General features: G+C 38.7%; 1 protein-coding gene across 1 annotated transcript; it reads left to right on the forward strand.

Annotated features, from left to right (window-relative positions):
• Positions 1 to 2,117: 2,117 nt before the first annotated feature.
• Positions 2,118 to 10,184, forward strand: ctsba (cathepsin Ba). The gene is made up of 11 exons (XM_035905302.2): positions 2,118 to 2,281; positions 5,511 to 5,638; positions 5,721 to 5,806; positions 6,879 to 6,993; positions 7,194 to 7,309; positions 7,577 to 7,662; positions 7,747 to 7,893; positions 8,127 to 8,243; positions 8,563 to 8,691; positions 9,260 to 9,341; positions 9,618 to 10,184. Exons 2-10 carry the CDS (start codon positions 5,516 to 5,518, stop codon positions 9,331 to 9,333), a joined length of 993 nt encoding a protein of 330 aa, XP_035761195.2. The 5' UTR covers positions 2,118 to 2,281; positions 5,511 to 5,515; the 3' UTR covers positions 9,334 to 9,341; positions 9,618 to 10,184.
• The last annotated feature ends 9,852 nt before the right edge of the window (positions 10,185 to 20,036 follow it).

The following is a 20,036-nucleotide window of genomic DNA, read 5'->3' on the forward strand; positions in this document are numbered from 1 at the left end:
TCAACGACCCAGGACCATGACAAAAATATAAATCACTGCTGCAAAATGAAACATTTCTTTGACACTGTGTAAACAAAGATGCTCAAGATGTTTAAATAATTCATCAGAATGACAGCAGACTCAAGAAGTGCAACCCTCAAGTGCGTATTTTCTCTGAGACTGCATGTCTACTGTATCAGACTGTTATTTATCTCAGGCTAACCCACTGCTGTTGAGCTTTACAGTGAATACTTTTGAAAAGTAAAAGGTTTTACTCTCTACTTTTCAAAGAAATAGAGCACTTACATTTTTTCATAATGGAAGGGCCTACGTTGTGTAGTCCAGTTATAAAACGGATTACTGGACAGCCTGTTTCTGTTATCTCTCTGGACACTGACCAAGTCCTCACACAGTTTTGTCCCTTGTAGCCTAGCATGCACGCTATTGCTCAATAAAATGGATGTTTGAGTCACTCCTCAATGGACCCAAATTGTTGGAACCCTGTTGTAACACAAGAAGGATAACTATGCTTTACAATACTCATAGTCCTGACATACACCCCTTTTTCCTTTTTTTTAAACTACATGAATTGTTCTTCATGTGCAGACTTATTAAAAAAAAGAAAAGAAATGCTGGCACATTTTGGAGTGGTCTCTATTTTGCACTCAAAGACATTTGTAAATAATATTTGTTCAAATTGTGGCCAATTTTACTTAGTCAAATTTAGCCAAAGGAGCTGAGAAGTGAGATCTATGTCAACAAACAGTTCCATAATAGACGGTTTCATCATAATATCATGAAAATATGATTGCTCTGAATTATTATTGCACAAAAACATAATAATTTTCAAAACTAGATAGTCCTTTGACAAACTGTAACGTGACCCCAGACTGTTCCTTAATACAGTCTAATATTCCTATGTGAAACTGAGTCACCTGCTCTGGTGAAAGCACTTTTTTGTTAGAATTAGGATGTGCTCTTACACCACTTGGTAAAAAAAAAATTATATTTGATGTGGTGTGCTTGCGTTATTTTTCCCAACTCATCACTTTCAAAGTCAGATGACAGTCATAAAAGGAAGAGAAAGCAGCTGGACAATCATCTTGTTCTCTGTGGTCAGTGATCAAAAGCACAATAGATCATGAGTGTCCAAAAAATACAATTAAAAAATGCCTAATCAGGGTCAAATCACAGGATACTACTCAGATGAATAAAACTAGATGTAAAAATCACATGAAAACCAATGTTGGCTCAAAAACACATCCACATGCAGTACAGAGATAATATAGAAGAAGAAAAAAGATAATTTACACAGTCTGTGTATTTATTGCAGACTTTCTTAAACAGATAAATAACAAAGGGTTATTTGAGCTTGAAAAAATCTCACTGGTCCCAGTTAACTGTGTTTTGACCAAATGTAATCATCTTTTCCTGATACCAGCACAGCACCAAGGTTTCCTGGGCCCAGTACTCTTTCTCTGGAAATTATATCACAGTTTTCAGTTCAGTTTTTATTTGACCACCATGTACATCTCCATTAAAGGTTTTGCGATGCTTGCTTACAAATGCATTACAGTTATATTACATTTCATTTTCATTTAGATTGCAGCTGTTCTACTTTTTATTCCTGTAGCACCTTGGCAGTACTACCTTTATATATAAGGATGATAATTTGGGTGTTTTACTATACTACACAACGCAAAGACAAATACCTCAAAACTCACAAGTCACCTTTATGTCACATTGTAATACCATGATATAATAAAGGTATATCAAAATCAAAATATACAAATATCGAAGTCAGTTTCAGTTACAATAAATAGAATATCTTCTAAGTAAAAAAAAAAAAAAAATGCGTCCAAATAAATATTTAAACTGCAGGGTTTTCATTCTGATTAAGTTCCAAAAAAAACCCCCAAAAAACTAACACAGCACCACCCAGCGGTTCTTCCACATTTTCATTAATAAAATAAATAAATAAATAAATAAATGCATATATTAACATTAAAATAAAAATATTTATATATCATTTTTCATGGATTCTAATTCAGATGGTTGACTTTATCTGTAAGAAGTCAGGACTGGTTAAACTAACGGAAGAGCTCGACGTACTCGATGACGGTTAGATCACATGCTTTGAGTTCATGTGATCAGTTCACGTGCTTTCAGGAGTAAATAAAAGCTGAAAGGGGCCGTTTTTAACGCCCGAATACTCTTTCGTACTCACGCTAGCCGGCTGAGGTTGGGGACCTGGAGCTGTGGAGCTGATCAAATTCATCAACAGTTGAAAAACAAGCTACCGGTAAGTATTTGTTGTTATTTATTGTTTTCTTCAGATTTTAGCCGCTACATTATTTACACGGAGAGCTGACTGCTAGCTAAATCGGTCACATAAACTCAGAGAAAACAGGTTTTAAAAAAAGGCCAAGTATAGCTCATATTTTCATCACTAGCCGTCACCAATAACATGCTAAAACCAGTTAGCTTATTTGATTGCATGGTTTGAATGTTGTTTTTGATTAGGTGATCCGTTTTAGCTTCACGGTCAGATGTTTTGAAACGGGTGAAGCCATTTCCCCCCCCCAAAGAAACACACATGACTTATTCTTATCATTCGTTATTGATTATTCTGTGCGTTTTGGTATAGGCAAGCAGTATTTCAATAACATAAAAAGGGATTTTGGGGGGGGGTTAAAAGATTGCGTCATATAATCCTGAATTCAGTCGGGGAAATGGAAAGTGAAACTGTTTCATAAGAGCGTCCTTTGAGCCATCCTTCTTTCAAAAAAAAGAGGGGAAAAATGGAAACAAATGAGATACTGAAGCTTTGTTTAGTTAGTTGTGAACATGTGAGCTGCAGACAGAGGCTCCCAGGTGGAGGGGTTAACCAGAGGGAAGTGAAATTATTCTAAGGACTATAGCGGTGTATTGTTCAGAACAAAGAAAGGTTTACTTCAACTGTCACGTACCTCAAACACCTCAGCGTTATAGGAAGGAATAAGGAAGTGATCAAGAGTAAAGTATGTAGTCTGAAATGTTTGTTACCACACCTTGTGGGCATAAAACTGTGTGACAATTTAAAGGAAAAACCCACAACGTTCGCTCCCCCACTAGTGTGTAGATCTGGCGGCTCAGTTATCGACAGGGAAAAACTACACAAACTGGTTGTAATTAAACACCTTCATACTATGATGAAACGTTATCATATAATTTCCTTCCAGGAAAGCAATGCCCCTGTCAGATTGTTTGAATATGAAAAACATGAGTCATATGCTTTGACCTCCAGTAAAATCTCGCTATGTCAACAGCCGTGGCAAGTTTTGGACCTGCACACTTTAAACAGTAGGAAATGAAAGACTATCTTTTGAAAGGGTGTCAAGGTCCACTAACTATTCCAGCAGCTTGGTAAAAGGACCTTAAGAAGGCCATAATTTTTTTTTGTTGTTGTTTGTTTTAAGTTTAAGTAGACAAGAGGGAGCATAAATAGTTTCAAATGATTGAATTGCCTTCAGAGGTTGGTTCTTATCTAAAAGGAAGATAAGAAACTGAAGAAGTCACTTGGATGAGTGACGAAACGTTTCTCCCAGAAAACGCTACGTCCAGATGAACAGAATCAACTTTTGGAGATAAGAAACTGAAGAAAAGATTTAGAAACTAAAGTTCTCCTTTCTCCTGTATGTCTTTCGATGGCTTTGGCTTTGACTCATCAGTTTTTTTTGTCTTTCGCTTAAACCACAGAGGGGAACATTTATGGCCTCTTGGCCTTTAACAATGTGTTAATATCAACGCTAAACTGTCATCAAACTTAATGTGGAGGGTTTTCTTTGCATGAACAGAACTGTGCCTAAACAAAGGTCGCACTATGACTCAGCAGCTTAACTCATCTGTGGCATGAGTGCATTCAAAGGTACTGACTTGGTACTTGGAAAAGACAGCTCAGCGGGTTTCTCATCCACTTCCTCAAAAAAAAATCTTTTGGTAGAAAGAAACCACTTCTCTAGAGAATTAACCAAAAAACCCTTTGGTGTCTTTCAAACATGTTCTACCATTCAAATTTGTCTTGTCCTTAATAAGATTTTTGTGTGTGTGTGTGTGTGTGTGTGTGTGTGTGTGTGTGTGTGTGTGTGTGTGTGTGGTACTTAGTTTGCACACAGGGAATGGTTTCTTTAGCATAACAGTTATTGTTTTTATAGCACATGCACGAGAATTCAAAATAATCCAAAAACTGGAGGACACTCAGAAATCCCTCTGCACATGACCTGTAAACATGCTGTCCTTGATTGAGCAGCAAGGCAGTGCTTTGGTGTGATCTCAGAGCGAATGTGTCATTCTGCTACGGGAAACAGCCTGTTCTTACTTCCTTTTTAATATACTTTTTTTTCGTAATCCATCATGTGATCGAAGCCAGCTTCACAGAAATTCACATGTTCTGTTTCTCAAGCAGGCTTGTGGTTTTGTTTTTGTTTTTAAAACAGGACCTGTCTGAGCAGGTGTGGGGATTTCACGTATTCAACAACATAACTGACTTCTGTTTTCAATGGAATGTTTACTCTGGCTTACTGTGCCAGTAAGCCAGAGTAAACATGGCTTACTGTGCCAGAATGGCTGGATGCATTCATGTACAAACCTTTGTTCTTTACTTTTGCTTGTAAAATAATTTTGGGCCACAGTCTCATCAGATTAAATAGTTTGTAGTTAGATCATCTGATCCCAGAAGAAGCAGAGTGTCTGCACCCGTATTGATTTCTCTGGACTTCCTGCTATTACCGAGCACTCTCCACACCTCTTTTTAGTAGGCTACGTTATCTGTCTGTAATGGAACTAATTTCGGCTCACACCATTGCATTTTACTTTCTATAATATGGCCTGTATTCTTCACACACTGGAGCCATTTAGAGTTTCCTGTATCGTTGGTCCTGTCGTCTGTGCCATATGAACTGAAACCCAGAATCTTTAACAGTGGGGGGAGTGCAAAGGAATTTTTTTTTTTTCCTTTACTGTGTGGCTGCTTATCAAAATCGACTAAAATCATTGGAGCATTTGCTGAGGCAACATCTTTAACTACTGAAGGGGACTTTGATGCATGACTGACTCTAAGAGGTCTGTCTCCACTCTCTCTGCATCATTTTTTCCCACTCGTAGCTTCAAGCAGCGTGATGGTGTTCAATCAGCTGTGACGTTTTAAGTGGTGATGTAGTTTCAGGAGTCTATCTTAAAGGGTGACTATCATACTGTGTGCAGCTGCAGCAGTGTATTGACTACAAATGTGAAATTCCAGCAGAGCTGGAGAACAGCTGAGGATTTTACTACTCTACTCTACTTCCTGTTTTTGAACTCTAGCTAGACTTGTGAATGTTAATAATTTCAAGGTAAAGCACATCTTTATGTTGAGATGTTGTAGTCTCTTCACTGGTCAGGAAAATCAAAAGGTTCATTTAGCCAGTTACTGAAATGAAGTCTGTGTTTATGACATGATGCAGTAACAGAATAAATTACCACAGCTAAACCAAACTTATTAACTTGTCTTTCAGGCAAGATGTGGCATGCAGCCTTCCTCCTGTTGGCTGCCAGCTTGTCAGTGAGCCTGGCCAGACCCCACCTCCATCCACTGTCTAATGAGATGGTCAACCACATCAATAAATTGAATACTACCTGGAAGGTGAGTGAATTATTTGTTTTTCAATTTATGACAGACCTCTGAGAGTAAAAGTGTTTGACTAAATTTCCTCCCTGTCTTGCAGGCTGGCCACAACTTCCATAACGTCGATTATAGTTATGTGCGCAAGCTGTGTGGTACAATGCTGAAGGGACCCAAACTGCCAGTCATGTGAGTCTTAGTCATATGTTCTGTGGTTGCGAAACAAGTCCTCTAACGATCCCTGACATCGGAATATTTCAACCTACGCTGATCACAGGATACTTGACTGTACTTTCACATTATTCTCTGTGTCACTGGAAACTTACTAATAGGGCTACATGATTATGGCTAAAATGATAATCACTTATTTTGAGTAATGAAATCAAAATTATTTGCTTTAATTTTTACATTGTGCTACATTCTTGTTAAATAAAACTACTTTAATAAAATAAAATTTAATAACATGCTTATTCACCTGAGAGCATCTCTTGGAAGCTAAATATAAAGTCTTTCACTTCATTCACCGTAGCTGCATAATTAAAGTGAATATAAATCATAGTACTCGACAGCTGTGGGTCCCTTTCCCCTGGAATGTTTTTCATACAGCGTGGGTATTTCCACTGCTTAAGGCAGTAATCTTTTGTTTAGTAAGGTAACTGTTTTCTTGAAGCCTTCAGTACTCACTCTGTTTATTGGACAAGTCTGTGGTGATTTCAGTATGCCTTTGTGAGCCAGAGGAATAGGCTTGTTGTTATGGATGTCTGTAGGATGCAGGTCGATTCACATTAGCAGCTACATACAAGTCTTCCTGCAGTCATTATGCTGCATTTTCTGATGTGTTTTCAGGGAGTTAAATAAGTTGAGTTGTGCTGCTTTGTGATGCAGATACAACTCTATGGCACTCGCTGCATACGAGTTCCTCTACTTAGGATCGCCCGTGCCAAATCCAAAATGTTTCCAAACATTGTATGATCTGCTTTCGGGGCTGAGTTCTGGAAGGCATCTGACTTTTCTTGCATTTATATTTTATTGTGGTGTTGCTCGTCCAGAGTAGTACAGTCAACTTTAACCTCTGCAGTGCAGGGAACGGCTGTGATTGGCTCATGTAGGCACGTATTTAAGCGGTGGTTTAGGGTGTGTTTAATTTGCTTTTGGTTGGATTGATGGAGCATGCATATTCAGTTTTGCACAATCATTAATTGTGCAGCCCTACTTTACTAAAACAATAGTAAGTAAAACTTCTTTTTGTTTTCCTCTGCAGGGTTCAGTATGCTGGAGATTTGAAGCTGCCAAAAGATTTTGATGCTAGACAGCAGTGGCCCAACTGTCCCACTCTGAAAGAGATCAGAGACCAGGGCTCCTGTGGATCCTGCTGGGTGAGAAGCTGCTCAATGTCACCACATGTAGCTAGACTTTTCAAGAGCTCTGTAATCTGAAATTGCATAAGAAACTTTAAAAAAAACCTCATTGAGGAAGAGAATGGAGCTCAGCTCTTAGGACAAGAATGAAACCTTTGCTGTTCAAATTTTGCGATGATCTGTTTCCCTGCTTCATGTCTTTGTTGTTGTGGTTCCAGGCGTTTGGTGCTGCAGAGGCCATCTCTGATCGTGTATGTATTCACAGCAATGGGAAGGTCAATGTGGAGATCTCCTCAGAGGATCTGCTGACCTGCTGTGACAGCTGTGGCATGGGGTGAGCAATTCTTACCATCAGATAACTGAAATCACTAAAATATTAAAGATCAAGATACTAAGATTATAATTATTTACCAGGATCACTGAACTTTGATAATTAAATATAATGAACCAAACTATGACATAAAAACCTTAATCTGGGGAAAAGAGCAGCAGATATAGATGATACAATTGGTATTAAGAGGGGGAAAGAAAGTTTGGTGCTTTCCTTAAATAAGTTCATTTTTAGTAAGTAATGTTTTGTTTTTGTGTGTGTATTTTTTAGATGTAATGGTGGCTACCCTTCAGCTGCCTGGGACTTCTGGTCAAGTGAAGGTCTGGTCTCTGGAGGTCTCTATGATTCCCACATTGGTGAGTGTGTTTCTGATAGATTGATGCAGTTATGCGCATGTTGGGTGTGATTACAGTAGAGACACTATATCCTTGTGTCTGCAGGCTGCAGGCCCTACACCATCCCCCCCTGTGAGCACCATGTGAATGGCAGCAGACCTCCCTGTAGTGGGGAGGGTGGTGACACACCAGAGTGTGTCCGCCAGTGTGAGTCTGGATACACACCAAGCTATACACAGGACAAGCACTATGGTAAGAGCAGCAGAAAGAAATGTATATTTATCATAAATAAGGTTTGTAATATTGTCACAGTCTGCATAATTATGAGTAGTAACTGCAACGTAACAACAAATTGTTATTGAATTATAACAAATAGATATTATATGAAATCTGAAGGAACTCCTTACCCTGATATTCAAATAGCCATTGTGCAGATGAACTTTGATTTTCTGATTGTTCACATATCTTGACTCTGTGTGTTGCAGGTAAAACATCTTACAGCGTGCCATCAGACGAACAGCAGATTCAGTATGAGATCTACAAGAACGGCCCTGTAGAGGGAGCGTTTACAGTCTATGATGACTTTGTTCTGTACAAGACTGGTAAGAACACATGAACTCATCACACATGTAATGGTCACCCTGCCTGCCATTTCACAAATTCAGCACAACATTGATTTGAACTGAAGCTCTTCCTTGTTTAGCTCTTGCAGAGGTGTGTGTGAAAAGTTAACAGGCTTTCATGCTGGAAATCTCCAACTGCAGCTGGATGCAGTTTGATATTCTAGTATTTAAGGTGCCTTGAATGTGACTTAGTATGAATAGAGACACTATTAGAATACACACCCAGTCTCTTCACTATATTGTACTAAAAAAAAAAAACTTTAGGTGAGCTCTAATGGATTTGTTCTGTCTTATCCAGGTGTTTATCAACATGTGTCTGGTTCTGCTGTCGGTGGTCACGCCATCAAGATCCTGGGCTGGGGAGAGGAAAATGGCACTCCCTACTGGCTCTGTGCCAACTCCTGGAACACTGATTGGGGTGATAATGGTGAGCAGAGGCAGTTTAATACTGTTAACACACGTAGTCACCATGCTATGTGAGGGGAGTCACTACTGAAAAATACTACAGTATAATCCTCTAAAACAGAATGGGGAGTCTTATAACTGAATCAGCATTTTGTTCAGCATCACAAGGACTTGATCATCATTAAGACATATGTATTATTTTTAATTATACATTATTTATATCAGGAGCACCCACTTCTTTATTTCACTTTATTTTACATGTAAAACAGACTGACTTCATGACACACCAAAGCTGAAACCCTGTTCGCTTTTTTTTTTTTATTTTTTTTATTTTTTTTTATTTTAAATGCTCTGAAAGGAGGTCTTTATGTCTTTAACTTTTGTTAAAATCTTTTACAAATGTTTTCTTGACATTGTTCTCGCTCGTTTACACAACTCTACCAGTGAATGAGAAATTCTTCTCTTACAGTAAATTACAGTAATACTCCCTCACTCAAAATGGGCAAATGCTGTATGGTGGTGTTTATAGATGTTCACGTGTTTTCTTCAGTTTAGCAAATTGAAGTAAATTCTGTTTTTCTGATTTTTAGGATACTTTAAATTCCTGCGTGGTTCAGATCACTGTGGTATTGAATCTGAGATTGTGGCAGGGATTCCCAAATAAAAGCTAAGGTAAGATGGTAAACAGATATGGATTTTATGTGTGGGAGTTTTTTTAATTATCATTATGATTATTATTATTATTTTTAGGTATGGATTTAAAAGAGTATTCAAAATGTACTTCTGACTTTTTCTTACATGCATAATTCAGAAATGGAGTCAGATTTTCTTCTGCTGTCAGTTACATGTAGATCCGCATTAACTCAATGCAAGTTCAGCAGGCTGGTGTGCCAGCTTTAAGAGTCATCCTTGCTTTAATTTCCCATTTTTCTCCTTTTGTACCTGCAGGTTTTCAGCTGTAGCATCATTACACTATCACTAGAGGGCGATGCACTCCACTGACCTGAAGACACAGCTGACAAAATTAACTGCTTTTAGTCCTTTTTAGCTAAAGCTCGCTGATCACTTTGCACACCGGCTTTAAAAACTAAAGTGAGGTGAATTTGCAAATGGGGTGTGACAGAAATGTGATGAACCTGAGGAAAAAGTGCTGGAGTTGATGTTTTCACCTCTTAGACAGACAGGAGAAATTTTATTTTAGACAGGCATTAGCATTTGGTTGCTTCAAAACAGGCTATTACTGTTGTAGAAGTGATTAAATTTATTTTGGCAGCATGGATTGTTTTGGAACAGCGCAATGTCATTTTGACGACTGTGTCTAATTTGTAATGATCACAGCTTTTATATTGAATTTATAATTTCTCAGTGCTACTCCATAATGTCAGGATGGACTGTCACAGGTGCCAGTTAGTGTTTTTAAACTTGGTTGGAAATTAAATGCAATGTTGGCTGCCTGTTATAACTATAATATTGGCGCATAACTGTCATGTTTTGAAATAAAAATCTTGATTTCCACGTGTGTGTGTGTGTGGTAGCTATTACAAAATCTTTTTTTCCTGGATTAAGCAGATAATAGGAGAAACTGGAGCTATCACAAACATGAAGTTTTGATGTTGTTAATTCTCAAGTGATTACACATGAAAATATGATGCATACCTTTTCCCCCAGTAACTCTTAAATGATTTATTTTTTTTAATGCAATTATGACTCCCTGCATCTGTTTTGGTTGTAATTTATATGCCAGAAAAAGCAACATCCAATTGATTAAAAATACAAAATTTGACAATCACATTTTCTGTCCCACCAATGAATTTGAAGCAAAATGCAAAAATATTTGTGTAAAATACACACTTCTGGGATAAAATGTAAACCTAGTTGTTAAAGTTATTCCAAACCATTTAAAATACAAAACGGCTCTTGTTAACCAAACTGCCTGACAAGCATATCAATTAAAGTAGGTAATAAAGGTGCTTCTTTCATATTTGTTCTGTTTACACATCTCTTTTAATTGTTAAATCACTTCTTTTAACATTTACATATATAAGATCACTGCACTGCAATTTGTCTCAGCATACATGAAACGCTCTTACCAAAACTTATTTTCAAAAAGGGTGTGTTACGGATTCAAATATTGGGAATGGATACAGGAGGAAAACCAAAATAACCACACTGGTCCGGCCGGGTCAAGTCAAACGATGATTTAATGAACACACGCGTGGGAGATGGACACCATACACAGACAGCATCAGATCTCCAAATGGTGGAGCCTTGATCAAACTCTTATAGCCTCTAGTGGCCCCCTCCTAATCATCAGAGCCTAAACATTCTTTCTCACACAGCGCCTAAGCTACGACCTTGGCTCCCTGTTTATCTGCTCCTGATGAAATGGGGCAGTATGCTCTGTTCTCTTCTAATCAGACAAATGAGACGATGACTTTCTGTGAACAGTATTTCTTATAACTCAGCAGTATAATGCATCATAAAACAATATCATTCATTCACAATAAATCAACAGTCTAATGTAATGCAAATCAGTTTACCAAATGTAATAATTATCACCTTCTTCTAGTTCAGGAGCATAATGCAAACTGAAACTACATAATAATTCACAATCTTTAATTAGGGGTCTAACATGGCATAAAATAATATCATAATCCCACAATTCCCCCTGTTGAGCTCTTTAGACTTAAAGAGCTCACTTACACCCTGCAATCCAGTGTTGCCGGGTTCATTTCTCCTTACTCCTGAGGCCCTTTGTCCCCCTGTTGGGTGAACCATATGTGAGATGACCTCTGTGTTTACGCAGTTCAGATGCAAGAAAAACTTTTATTACAACAACAACAGTAGATACAGATGATACTCCCATCACTCCCCAGTTCTCCCACAGCTTTATTTCGGTGCTACCTTATACCCTCCAAACGTACTCGGACTAGAACCTCTGTCCGAGGAGCTTTTAACCTTTATTTTATTGCTGTAGGCACCAGTGTCTTCCAGTCGGGTATCCTCTGCTCTTGTTTCCTTCAACCTCAGGGGTTAGACAACCCTTCAGTCGTTGCACAGATCAGGGGATTATTCTGCCCCGATTTCAAACAATGATCTGTGTATTCTGGGATCACAGCTGTGTTCCCCAGGAAAAGGAACAGAAAGGTGTTCTCCTTATGACCAACAGCCTCTCGAACGTCGTTGGTGTGGTGTTCCTGGATTTCCGTCAACCCCTTCGTGGTTATCACTGTGTTTATTTGATCCATCCTTTTTAGGTGACTAACTGGAGCCCAAAATGCCATGACACTTGAACCCAGTTGATGTTTCAGCAGTCACCGTAACTGTCTCTGCTGCCAAGGATCCTCGTATATCTGTGACCTCGTCTGGTGTCTGTTCCTTTCTCTGTAAGAGACAGAAAACCAAAACACCTCTCTTCCTAGCTCTAACAATCTAATGTTGCTGTCTACTGATCTTTTGGTGATTCAGAATTTGTTTAAAATATTCAGAATGTCTCAAGGACTTATCCTAATTTAGTGTATGTGTGTGTAAGCGTGTTTGCATGTAACCCGCTGCACTCAAGGCATTTCTTACACTTTATCAGTCCGGACTATCGCCGAACGAAGCTTATGACCTTCAAAAGACCGAGTGCCAACTCATTATAAGCACATTTGCAAGATATATATAAAAATGATTAAAACCACTCATTCTAATAAAAGACATAAAAAACAAATTAGCCATTTCTAATTCTAACATGTGTCCATTCAATTAAGCTAGAAAATTAAAAGAAAAGGTTAGTGACCTCACATCTCAAAAAGTATCAGACTTTCTCCTGTCCAGTGTCGTTGCTCCAGTCTTCTTATTCTGTGTTAGGGAATGAAATCAATTTAATTGTCATGTTAGATCTGTTCAACACCTGGCTCCGCCCAGAGCCTGCGTCTTCACAATCGTCTACAAACAAAACCTGTATTATTATGAACTTCACTTCAACATGAACTTGTTGACTACTTTTGACACCTGTAGATAGAAGATTAACATGGGGTTATAACAATCACTGTAATACAAATGTTAATATGTCAATAGCTTCAATAAATGTTCAATGCAATGCTTGTTATATGATTCTGATGTAACAATAATGCTGATGCTAAAATAACAGTAAAACACACCCTTTTTATCCCTTACTGACCACAGCAGGGGCCTCTATGTTTTGATTCAGCCATGAATCTCACCTGGTTCATCACTGAGCCCCACCGGCACTGGCATCCGACAGGGTGGCGCTGCATATTCTTCCTTTAATGTCACTATTTTCAATCTGTTAATTAGAGTGCTTAAACATGAAGTAGACTACATCCACTACAAGTCAAGACAACTGTGAATGTGGCCAATTATCAATCTATTACCAATCAATAACAAAAAATAGCTTTTATTTTATGCATGCTTTTAGTCAACCACTCACCCACAGGATCTCCAATCCCAGAAAATTCCTTCTCCTCATTTAATGAGTCTGTCCTCCTTCCATGCCCTGGTAACTGGTCCATCCAGAGCTATATCATTATCAAATATACATACAACAAGCCAAACCACACTTTGGTCACACCAACCCTTTTCCGCCCTGAAGATGTCCAACGCCATCTTAGTCTGGACTGTCAAAGGTGATTTTAACGCTGATTGTTCCGACAATCCATTTATAACATTTCCTGGTCAGATTAGCCAATCTCTGCACACTGGAATAAACATATTCAACATGATCAACATTTTTCCTGCGTGTTATTTCACCATCTTATTGATTCCAATGCTCCATCCTTATGTGATTTGTTGCATTATGTTTATCTAGAACTCCACTCTGTCTCTAAATGTTTGAAGAATTTTTCATGTTTGGGGTCAAGTTTTAAGAATTTGACCATACGTGAAATTAATGGTGTTATTGTAACATGGTAGACTAGTGTGCCTGTGTTAATTCAGCTCCATATTATTGTGTGAAGTTGCACTGGGTTGGGAGTGGTTTTTTGTGCGTGTGTCACATTTTTGGTTAGCCAATGGCTGGAATGGGGTTGGACTAATTAGAGACAGGTGTACTTGATTGCACTGATACACTGGTCTACTTATAGCCCACACTACAAACACTGCTGTGTCATTTTGTCTCTCTGTGCATGTATGTAATGTGATAATCTGATATGTTTGGGATGGATGGGTTTTGTGCTATGAATTTTATACTGAAGGTGTCATTTTGTCTCTCTGTGCAGGCCAGGGCCTATTATATGCCACAGCCTAAAGGCAGCATAGTTGCACAGGTTGGAGTGATCACTGGCTATATGCTTGCAGGGTAGTGGGTCTCCAAGGACAACTTCTACCCCTGTTAAAGGCAAAATGTGGAGTGCAACTGGCCGTGTGGCATAGCTGGCTCTGGCCTTGGGACTGTGTGTTTTTATTTGATTCATAAATGGGACACTGGACTGTTTTATCTTTTATCTCTTGATATTTTTAGTCACTAAATTATCTTTTAGAATTTTATTGACTGTCATCGTTTTGCCCACGACTGAGACGGTTGGTCAGACCTAAAATCTTTCTTTGGGTGTGTTACATTATCACCCCCATCGGGGCTTACCTTTCCCACTTCTGATGATATTCCTCCCTATTCTTTGCAAGTTCCCCCTTTTTTGTGGCGAGAAACTGTTGGTGTGGTCAAGTGGGCGCTGTAAAAACAAAAGCTCAGGACAGAACAGTTATCAGTCATGTACTTCATACAAAATTAGCATATATTGAATTTCATATTGATCCTCTGAGTGTAATGGTACATTTTAATTTTAATTTATCAAAGCTAAACACAATAATTTTTCTTTATTTTGCTCTTGTTCTTGTGCAGCACCACATGCCCCTGTCGGTTCTATCTTACTTTTCTAAATTATTGACTATTTCAATGGAGAACCTAAATGACGTGGACCAAGGTTTGTCATTACATATCTCTATTTTGAATGTGACAAGTCTATCATTCCCCTGTTATTCATACACAGCAAATTCAAAAGTGTTAAATGTTTTGGTGTTAGTAGTCTTAGAGTTAATTTTACTCTAAGTAGAGTCACATTCTTTTAATGTAACTCTGAGGTGTAAAATGATAGTAGTTAAAATCGAGTGTTAAAAATGAGTGTTTCTATTTCAAATCTATAGGTGTTACAATGGAAACATTAACTGTTGACCTCTTAACTCTGAACTCCTACAGGGGCTATGACACCAATAGAGTAAATTCACAGACTCCGCCCCCAGCACGGCTCCAATCGAAGCTGAAGTGAAGCCGTTTCAAAACATTTTGCTCTACATATTTGAGTTGTTTGCCATGCTTGGTAAGTCATGTTTTCAAAGATTGTTTCAATTATTGTTATTAGCTTTTACTTCTGTGGCTCTTTGGAGTTGAGACAAAGCTGTGTGAAAGGCATTAGCCATGTTGCTCGGTGATAGCATAATATTCTGTTTTAGCTAGCTGAAAGGTATTGTTTGCGGGCAAATACCACAGCCTTGAAAAAAGCTTGCATGTGAATTTTCAGTCAAATTTCTTGGTCAAATACACTTAAAACAATGTCTAGAATGTGAAATGTTGATATAATGGTGCTACTTGAAGCCTGAAAACGATCTCCCATAAAACGAGCAAACAGCAGTAGCAGATGTCCCAAGTCCCGACTGAGTTCTACGTTAGCATTTAGATCCCTCCAGAGTTTTGTGCACACGGTTTTAGGTAAAAATGAAAAAGGTTGAGGTTTTACATTTAGTTCAGTATTACCTGTTGTCTGTGTCCTTGTCTTTTGGGAAAATACTTTACACAAGTAATGGCTCAAAAAGGATTCCTTTTTTTTTTTTTTTTTTTTTAACTGTGCTGCAATTGATTTGTGCCATTAATTAGTGTCAACTAATTTTTATTCAATCTCCACATAGGATATCCTTTTGAAGATCGAATATGGGGGAGAGCAGAAGTGCGTTGAAGTTCCACAAAGTGATGAATGAAGGACATGCATATTGTATTTTGTATTTATTGAAATAAGTGATGAGAATGCTGTTATTTGCATTTACCAGCTCACCTATGTCAGACCTTTTGATAAACGAAATTGTAATGAAAGTGAGAACATGTACACTGTTACATCTTTCAGAAAATGTTTTGAAATTGTGGTGCACAGTTCAGAATAAATGTTTTTCAAAAACCATTGTGTCTTTTTAGTAAATGTTTATTTCCAAAAGAAATTTCTAGAAGTTCAGAACAGTAAAATTCCCGCTTTTTAGAATTAATTAGAAGATAACTCTTACGTAGCTAAACTAAAATACTCTTTGAGAGTTAATATATAAACTCTTAACACCAAGTGCCAAATTATCAACTCCAGAGAGATTTGGTGTTTAACACTAAATCAGAGTTAACGTACCAACTCTCCAAAAAGAGTCAAATTAACACTCTCTGGTGTGGACCCATATAGACACTTTAAAAGTGTTGAAATCAAATCTGACAGTGCTAATTTGGACATGCTGGATTTGCTGTGTAGGTATCAATAGAGTTTTTTCTTGCTTTTTCTATCAAAATTGATTGACTTTTTACAGTGGCCCGCTATGGTTAATAATAATAACATGTTCAGTCATGAGTGAAATCAAAGCTTCTCTTCACTTTAGCATTTAACATTCCCAACAATATAATGTGATACATTAATCGAAACACAGCTAATAAAACACAATTTTCTTGATGGAAACATCAGTAGCTCAAAATTAGCAACCAAAGGGTTAAGTCTGCAGTTCACACTCATGTGAAACTATAGCCTCCCCCCCTAGTCTCTGTCCTCCTACTCCTGCAAAAACAAAACAAAGCGAGACAAAACATCCACCCTTCTTTTACAAGCTGGGTGAATTGTTTGTAGACATGTACTAATCCTAAAGTCGGTATCGTTTTTGTCTCAGTGTCAAGTCAGTTTAAACATTTAGTCGTCAGTCCATCACAGTCCAGTCACATGCATACATTCACACACATTCATACCAGATATTGCTGATAATGGAGTCTCACACGCAACCTATTCGAGGCTCCATCACCAGCAAGATGACGTCATCATTTTAAAGGAAAACAGTTCCTTGTTTTTTGACTGGATTGACTCGCTGCAATCCTTTTAGCCTCAGGACTTCTCATGTGATCAATGTCCCATATAAGTGAATTTCTCCACAGCCCATTATAATTATCGAGAAAAATACTTTGCGACTCTTTCTAGTAATCATGTTTTATAGCGCTTTAAAGTTCAATCTCTCAGGCCTGGATTAAAGAGCTGATTTGTTAAATCAGGAACTCACAAAATACCAAAATATCACCACCGGTGGATCACTCCTCTCAGATGTACTTATTTCAGTGCACTGTAACAAAAGCAAAGACAAACGTAACCAATAAAATACTCATATAATAACAAATACTGGGGCCCGTTGGAAACATGTCCAAGCATAAAACCATCTTTCTCTCTCTTAGAGAAAGAAAACAATCCAAACCTCACTGATAAAATCAACCTAGTGTTAAGCAAAACCCAAAATCAACCAAAACTTCACCAGAAAGTTTTTCTCTGTCCAGGGACAATATTGTGTAAGCATACAGGTACCGTAACTTCTTTTTGCACTGACAAAAACATGTTGGACTTATTTCAGTTGCACACAAATGTTTTGCTTTGGTTGAAACTTAAACAACTGAGTTAAATCAACACAACCTTTTCATATTCAGTAAACCTGTGCATTTTGAGTTCATATTACACGATTAAGACATGTTCAGATGGAGTAAGTTAAGCTCCTGGAATATTTTAATCCTTCACAATTCTGTCATTTTTTCAACACTATTCACTAACTTTTATCCAAATTCTACTTGGTCCCTTAAATACTACATGTTGTCTTCATATTGCCTACGGTTCAACAAAGTCTAAATTCTGATTACCATAAAAATTGAATGGGTCTACAACAACTACCATCCTCCTATCTTTATCCTAATTGCACGAGGGCTGGGAAATAACTCTAAAGTGATAGGTTACGAGGCAGGGTGCACCCCGAACAGGTCACCAGTCTATCACCTAGAAACAAACAACCATTTACACTTACATTCACGGATAATTTAGAATCATCAATTAACCTAACTCTAATAGCTTCATGACTTTTCACTGTGGCAGGAAACCAGAATACCCAGAGAGAAACCACTGCAAACTAGCCAGACTGTGGACTTGCACCCAGGACCTTCTTACTGTGGAGCAACAGCACTCACCAGCATGCCAACAATTTAGGAAATACAGGGAAGCTATGATTTCCTGTTGAATTTTATACAAATCTTTAAAGCCTCAGGCAATTGTGTTAAATACATGTAGGATGCTTACGTAATTCCAAGGGCTGGCCCCCTTTTCTTCTTTTTATTTTTTTATTATTATTTTTTTTAGTGTGTTCCTCCTTCAATTAAATCTCAATCACAAAAATGTGGTGCTCCGAAGTAAGGCTCACACCGTTAATTCATAATTTTCACTCTGTACCACTGCTCCTTATCAGGCTGTGTGAAGCACAGTAAACAATTCAGTTGAGGCCTTGAGCCATAAACAGACATCACTCACAGACATTGTTTTCATAACCAAACTGCTCCAGACCCTGTCCCCTAAATCTGCACAAATGCCCTCTGGGTGACATGAAATGCATTTAACCAATTAACAATCAATGGCTTCTTGTTGCTGTAACAAATTCTGTATTTGGACGTTTGTGTGCAGCATTTTGCGTATCAGCATAGCATTTGTTAGTAAAGCATTCTTCATTGCAGCAGCGTGTGTGTATCACTCTTCATTGCACAAACATGTGTATGTGTATGTGTGTATGTGAGTGTGTGTGTGGATCACTTCTCAGTGAATTGAATCAGCATTTTGATTTGTGTGCATGTGTGTGTGTCATTTCTCAGTCAATCAACAAGTGCATATGTGTTCATATGTGTGTTTCTCTTGCTTCTGAGTCAGTGTATGTAGATGTGTGTGTTTGTGTGTGTGTTTGTGTTCATCACTTTCCTGTTCTGGTGTTCTGGGTAAACCATGGCCTGAAGCGTGCTCTGGGGTCCTGCTCTCCTCCTTTTCAGTCCGTTTGGGTCCATTGGTGCTGCTGCCCAAAGTTCTCTCCATACTGGTTCTGGCCCCAATTGAGGCAGTCCTTTTCTCCAGTGTCCTGCATCTTCTCCTTGTCCAGCTTCTCCTTAACTTGACCCTTTTTGCTTCTGTAGGTCCTTCAGGGTTTGCTCCTGGTGTTGGAGCTTCTCGTCAGGTTTGGCAACCTCCTGCTCCAGCAAGCTCCGGGCTGATTTCAAGTCCTGTATCTGGGACTCTAAGCCTGACTGATGGGTTCGATTAGCAGCCAGCTCCTCCTGAGCCATGCTCAGTTTCTGCTCTGATGTCTTGAGCTCTCACTGAGGGCAGAAACCTCAGAGTCTTTTCCGTACACGTCAGATTGAAGTTTTTGATGTTTTCCTTGCTTTGCTCCACGGCCTTCTGCAGCTCTGCTGTTCGGCTCTTCTCAGAGGTCAGCTCCTGGCTGAGCCCCGACACCTGTGCCTTCAGCTTATGTTCTTCTGCTGCTTTTGTCCAATCTGAGGTGCCTTCTGACCTCAGTTACTCCTCGTGTCTCTGGCACGCCCTTTTTGCTGCCCGATCCTCCGTGTTGGTCCGTCACTGTCCTGCACAGTTTTAATGCAGAGTTGTTAAGGTCAGCATTCTTTTGCTCGGCCTCACTTTTCATCCGGGCTTAATAGGCGTCTCGTCACAGCTCTGTCAGCTGAAGCTGTCTGGAAATCTCCCCCGTGTAGTGAAACGGGCCTTGGATTTAACGTTCTCCGTCTCCGCTGCATGAGATCTCTTTCCTGCAGCACTGTTGACATTCTCAGGCTGTTGTTGTGAGTCCAGCTGCTGTAGCATTTGGTCAGGGTCACATCAAAGATGGTAGAGGGGAGAGCAAAGATGGTAGAGGGGAGAGCAGGAGTCCAGGTCAGCCTCGGCTTTCCGGGCCGACAAAGCAGCCTGTATTAAGCATAAAGAGAAAAAACAAAAACAAAACAAAAACAGACGAACAGGAAAATGATGTTGTTTGAAAATAATGTTGTTTTGGCTGTGTTATTCAGAGAGGGGCCAGGCCCTGTGTCAGCCTTCTCCCCCCCTTTTTTTGTTTTTTCTCACTATATAATCAACTCATAACCCACCAAGTTGACAGGACAACACAGGTACACGTTAAAATTCTTAAGATCATGTTTAATAATTCAAAAAAGGAATTTTATTTCATTCAGTAATCACTTATATTAATCAATCAGAGGAAAACATGTCACAATTTGACTCTTTTAACCACTAAATTTGTTGTTTCATCACTGGTTTGTGATTTACCAGTGTC

Source organism: Neolamprologus brichardi, chromosome 1 (genome assembly GCF_056152115.1).
Source record: "Neolamprologus brichardi isolate AB-2024 chromosome 1, ASM5615211v1, whole genome shotgun sequence".
Taxonomy (NCBI): domain Eukaryota; kingdom Metazoa; phylum Chordata; class Actinopteri; order Cichliformes; family Cichlidae; genus Neolamprologus; species Neolamprologus brichardi.

Excerpts from the sequence above, each read along its gene's own strand:
- ctsba (XM_035905302.2), top strand. The coding sequence starts at position 5,516 with ATGTGGCATGCAGCCTTCCTCCTGTTGGCTGCCAGCTTGTCAGTGAGC. Across the intron at positions 7,894-8,126 it reads TACACAGGACAAGCACTATG|GTAAAACATCTTACAGCGTG; the intron begins GTAAGAGCAGCA and ends TGTGTGTTGCAG. Across the intron at positions 8,244-8,562 it reads CTTTGTTCTGTACAAGACTG|GTGTTTATCAACATGTGTCT; the intron begins GTAAGAACACAT and ends TGTCTTATCCAG.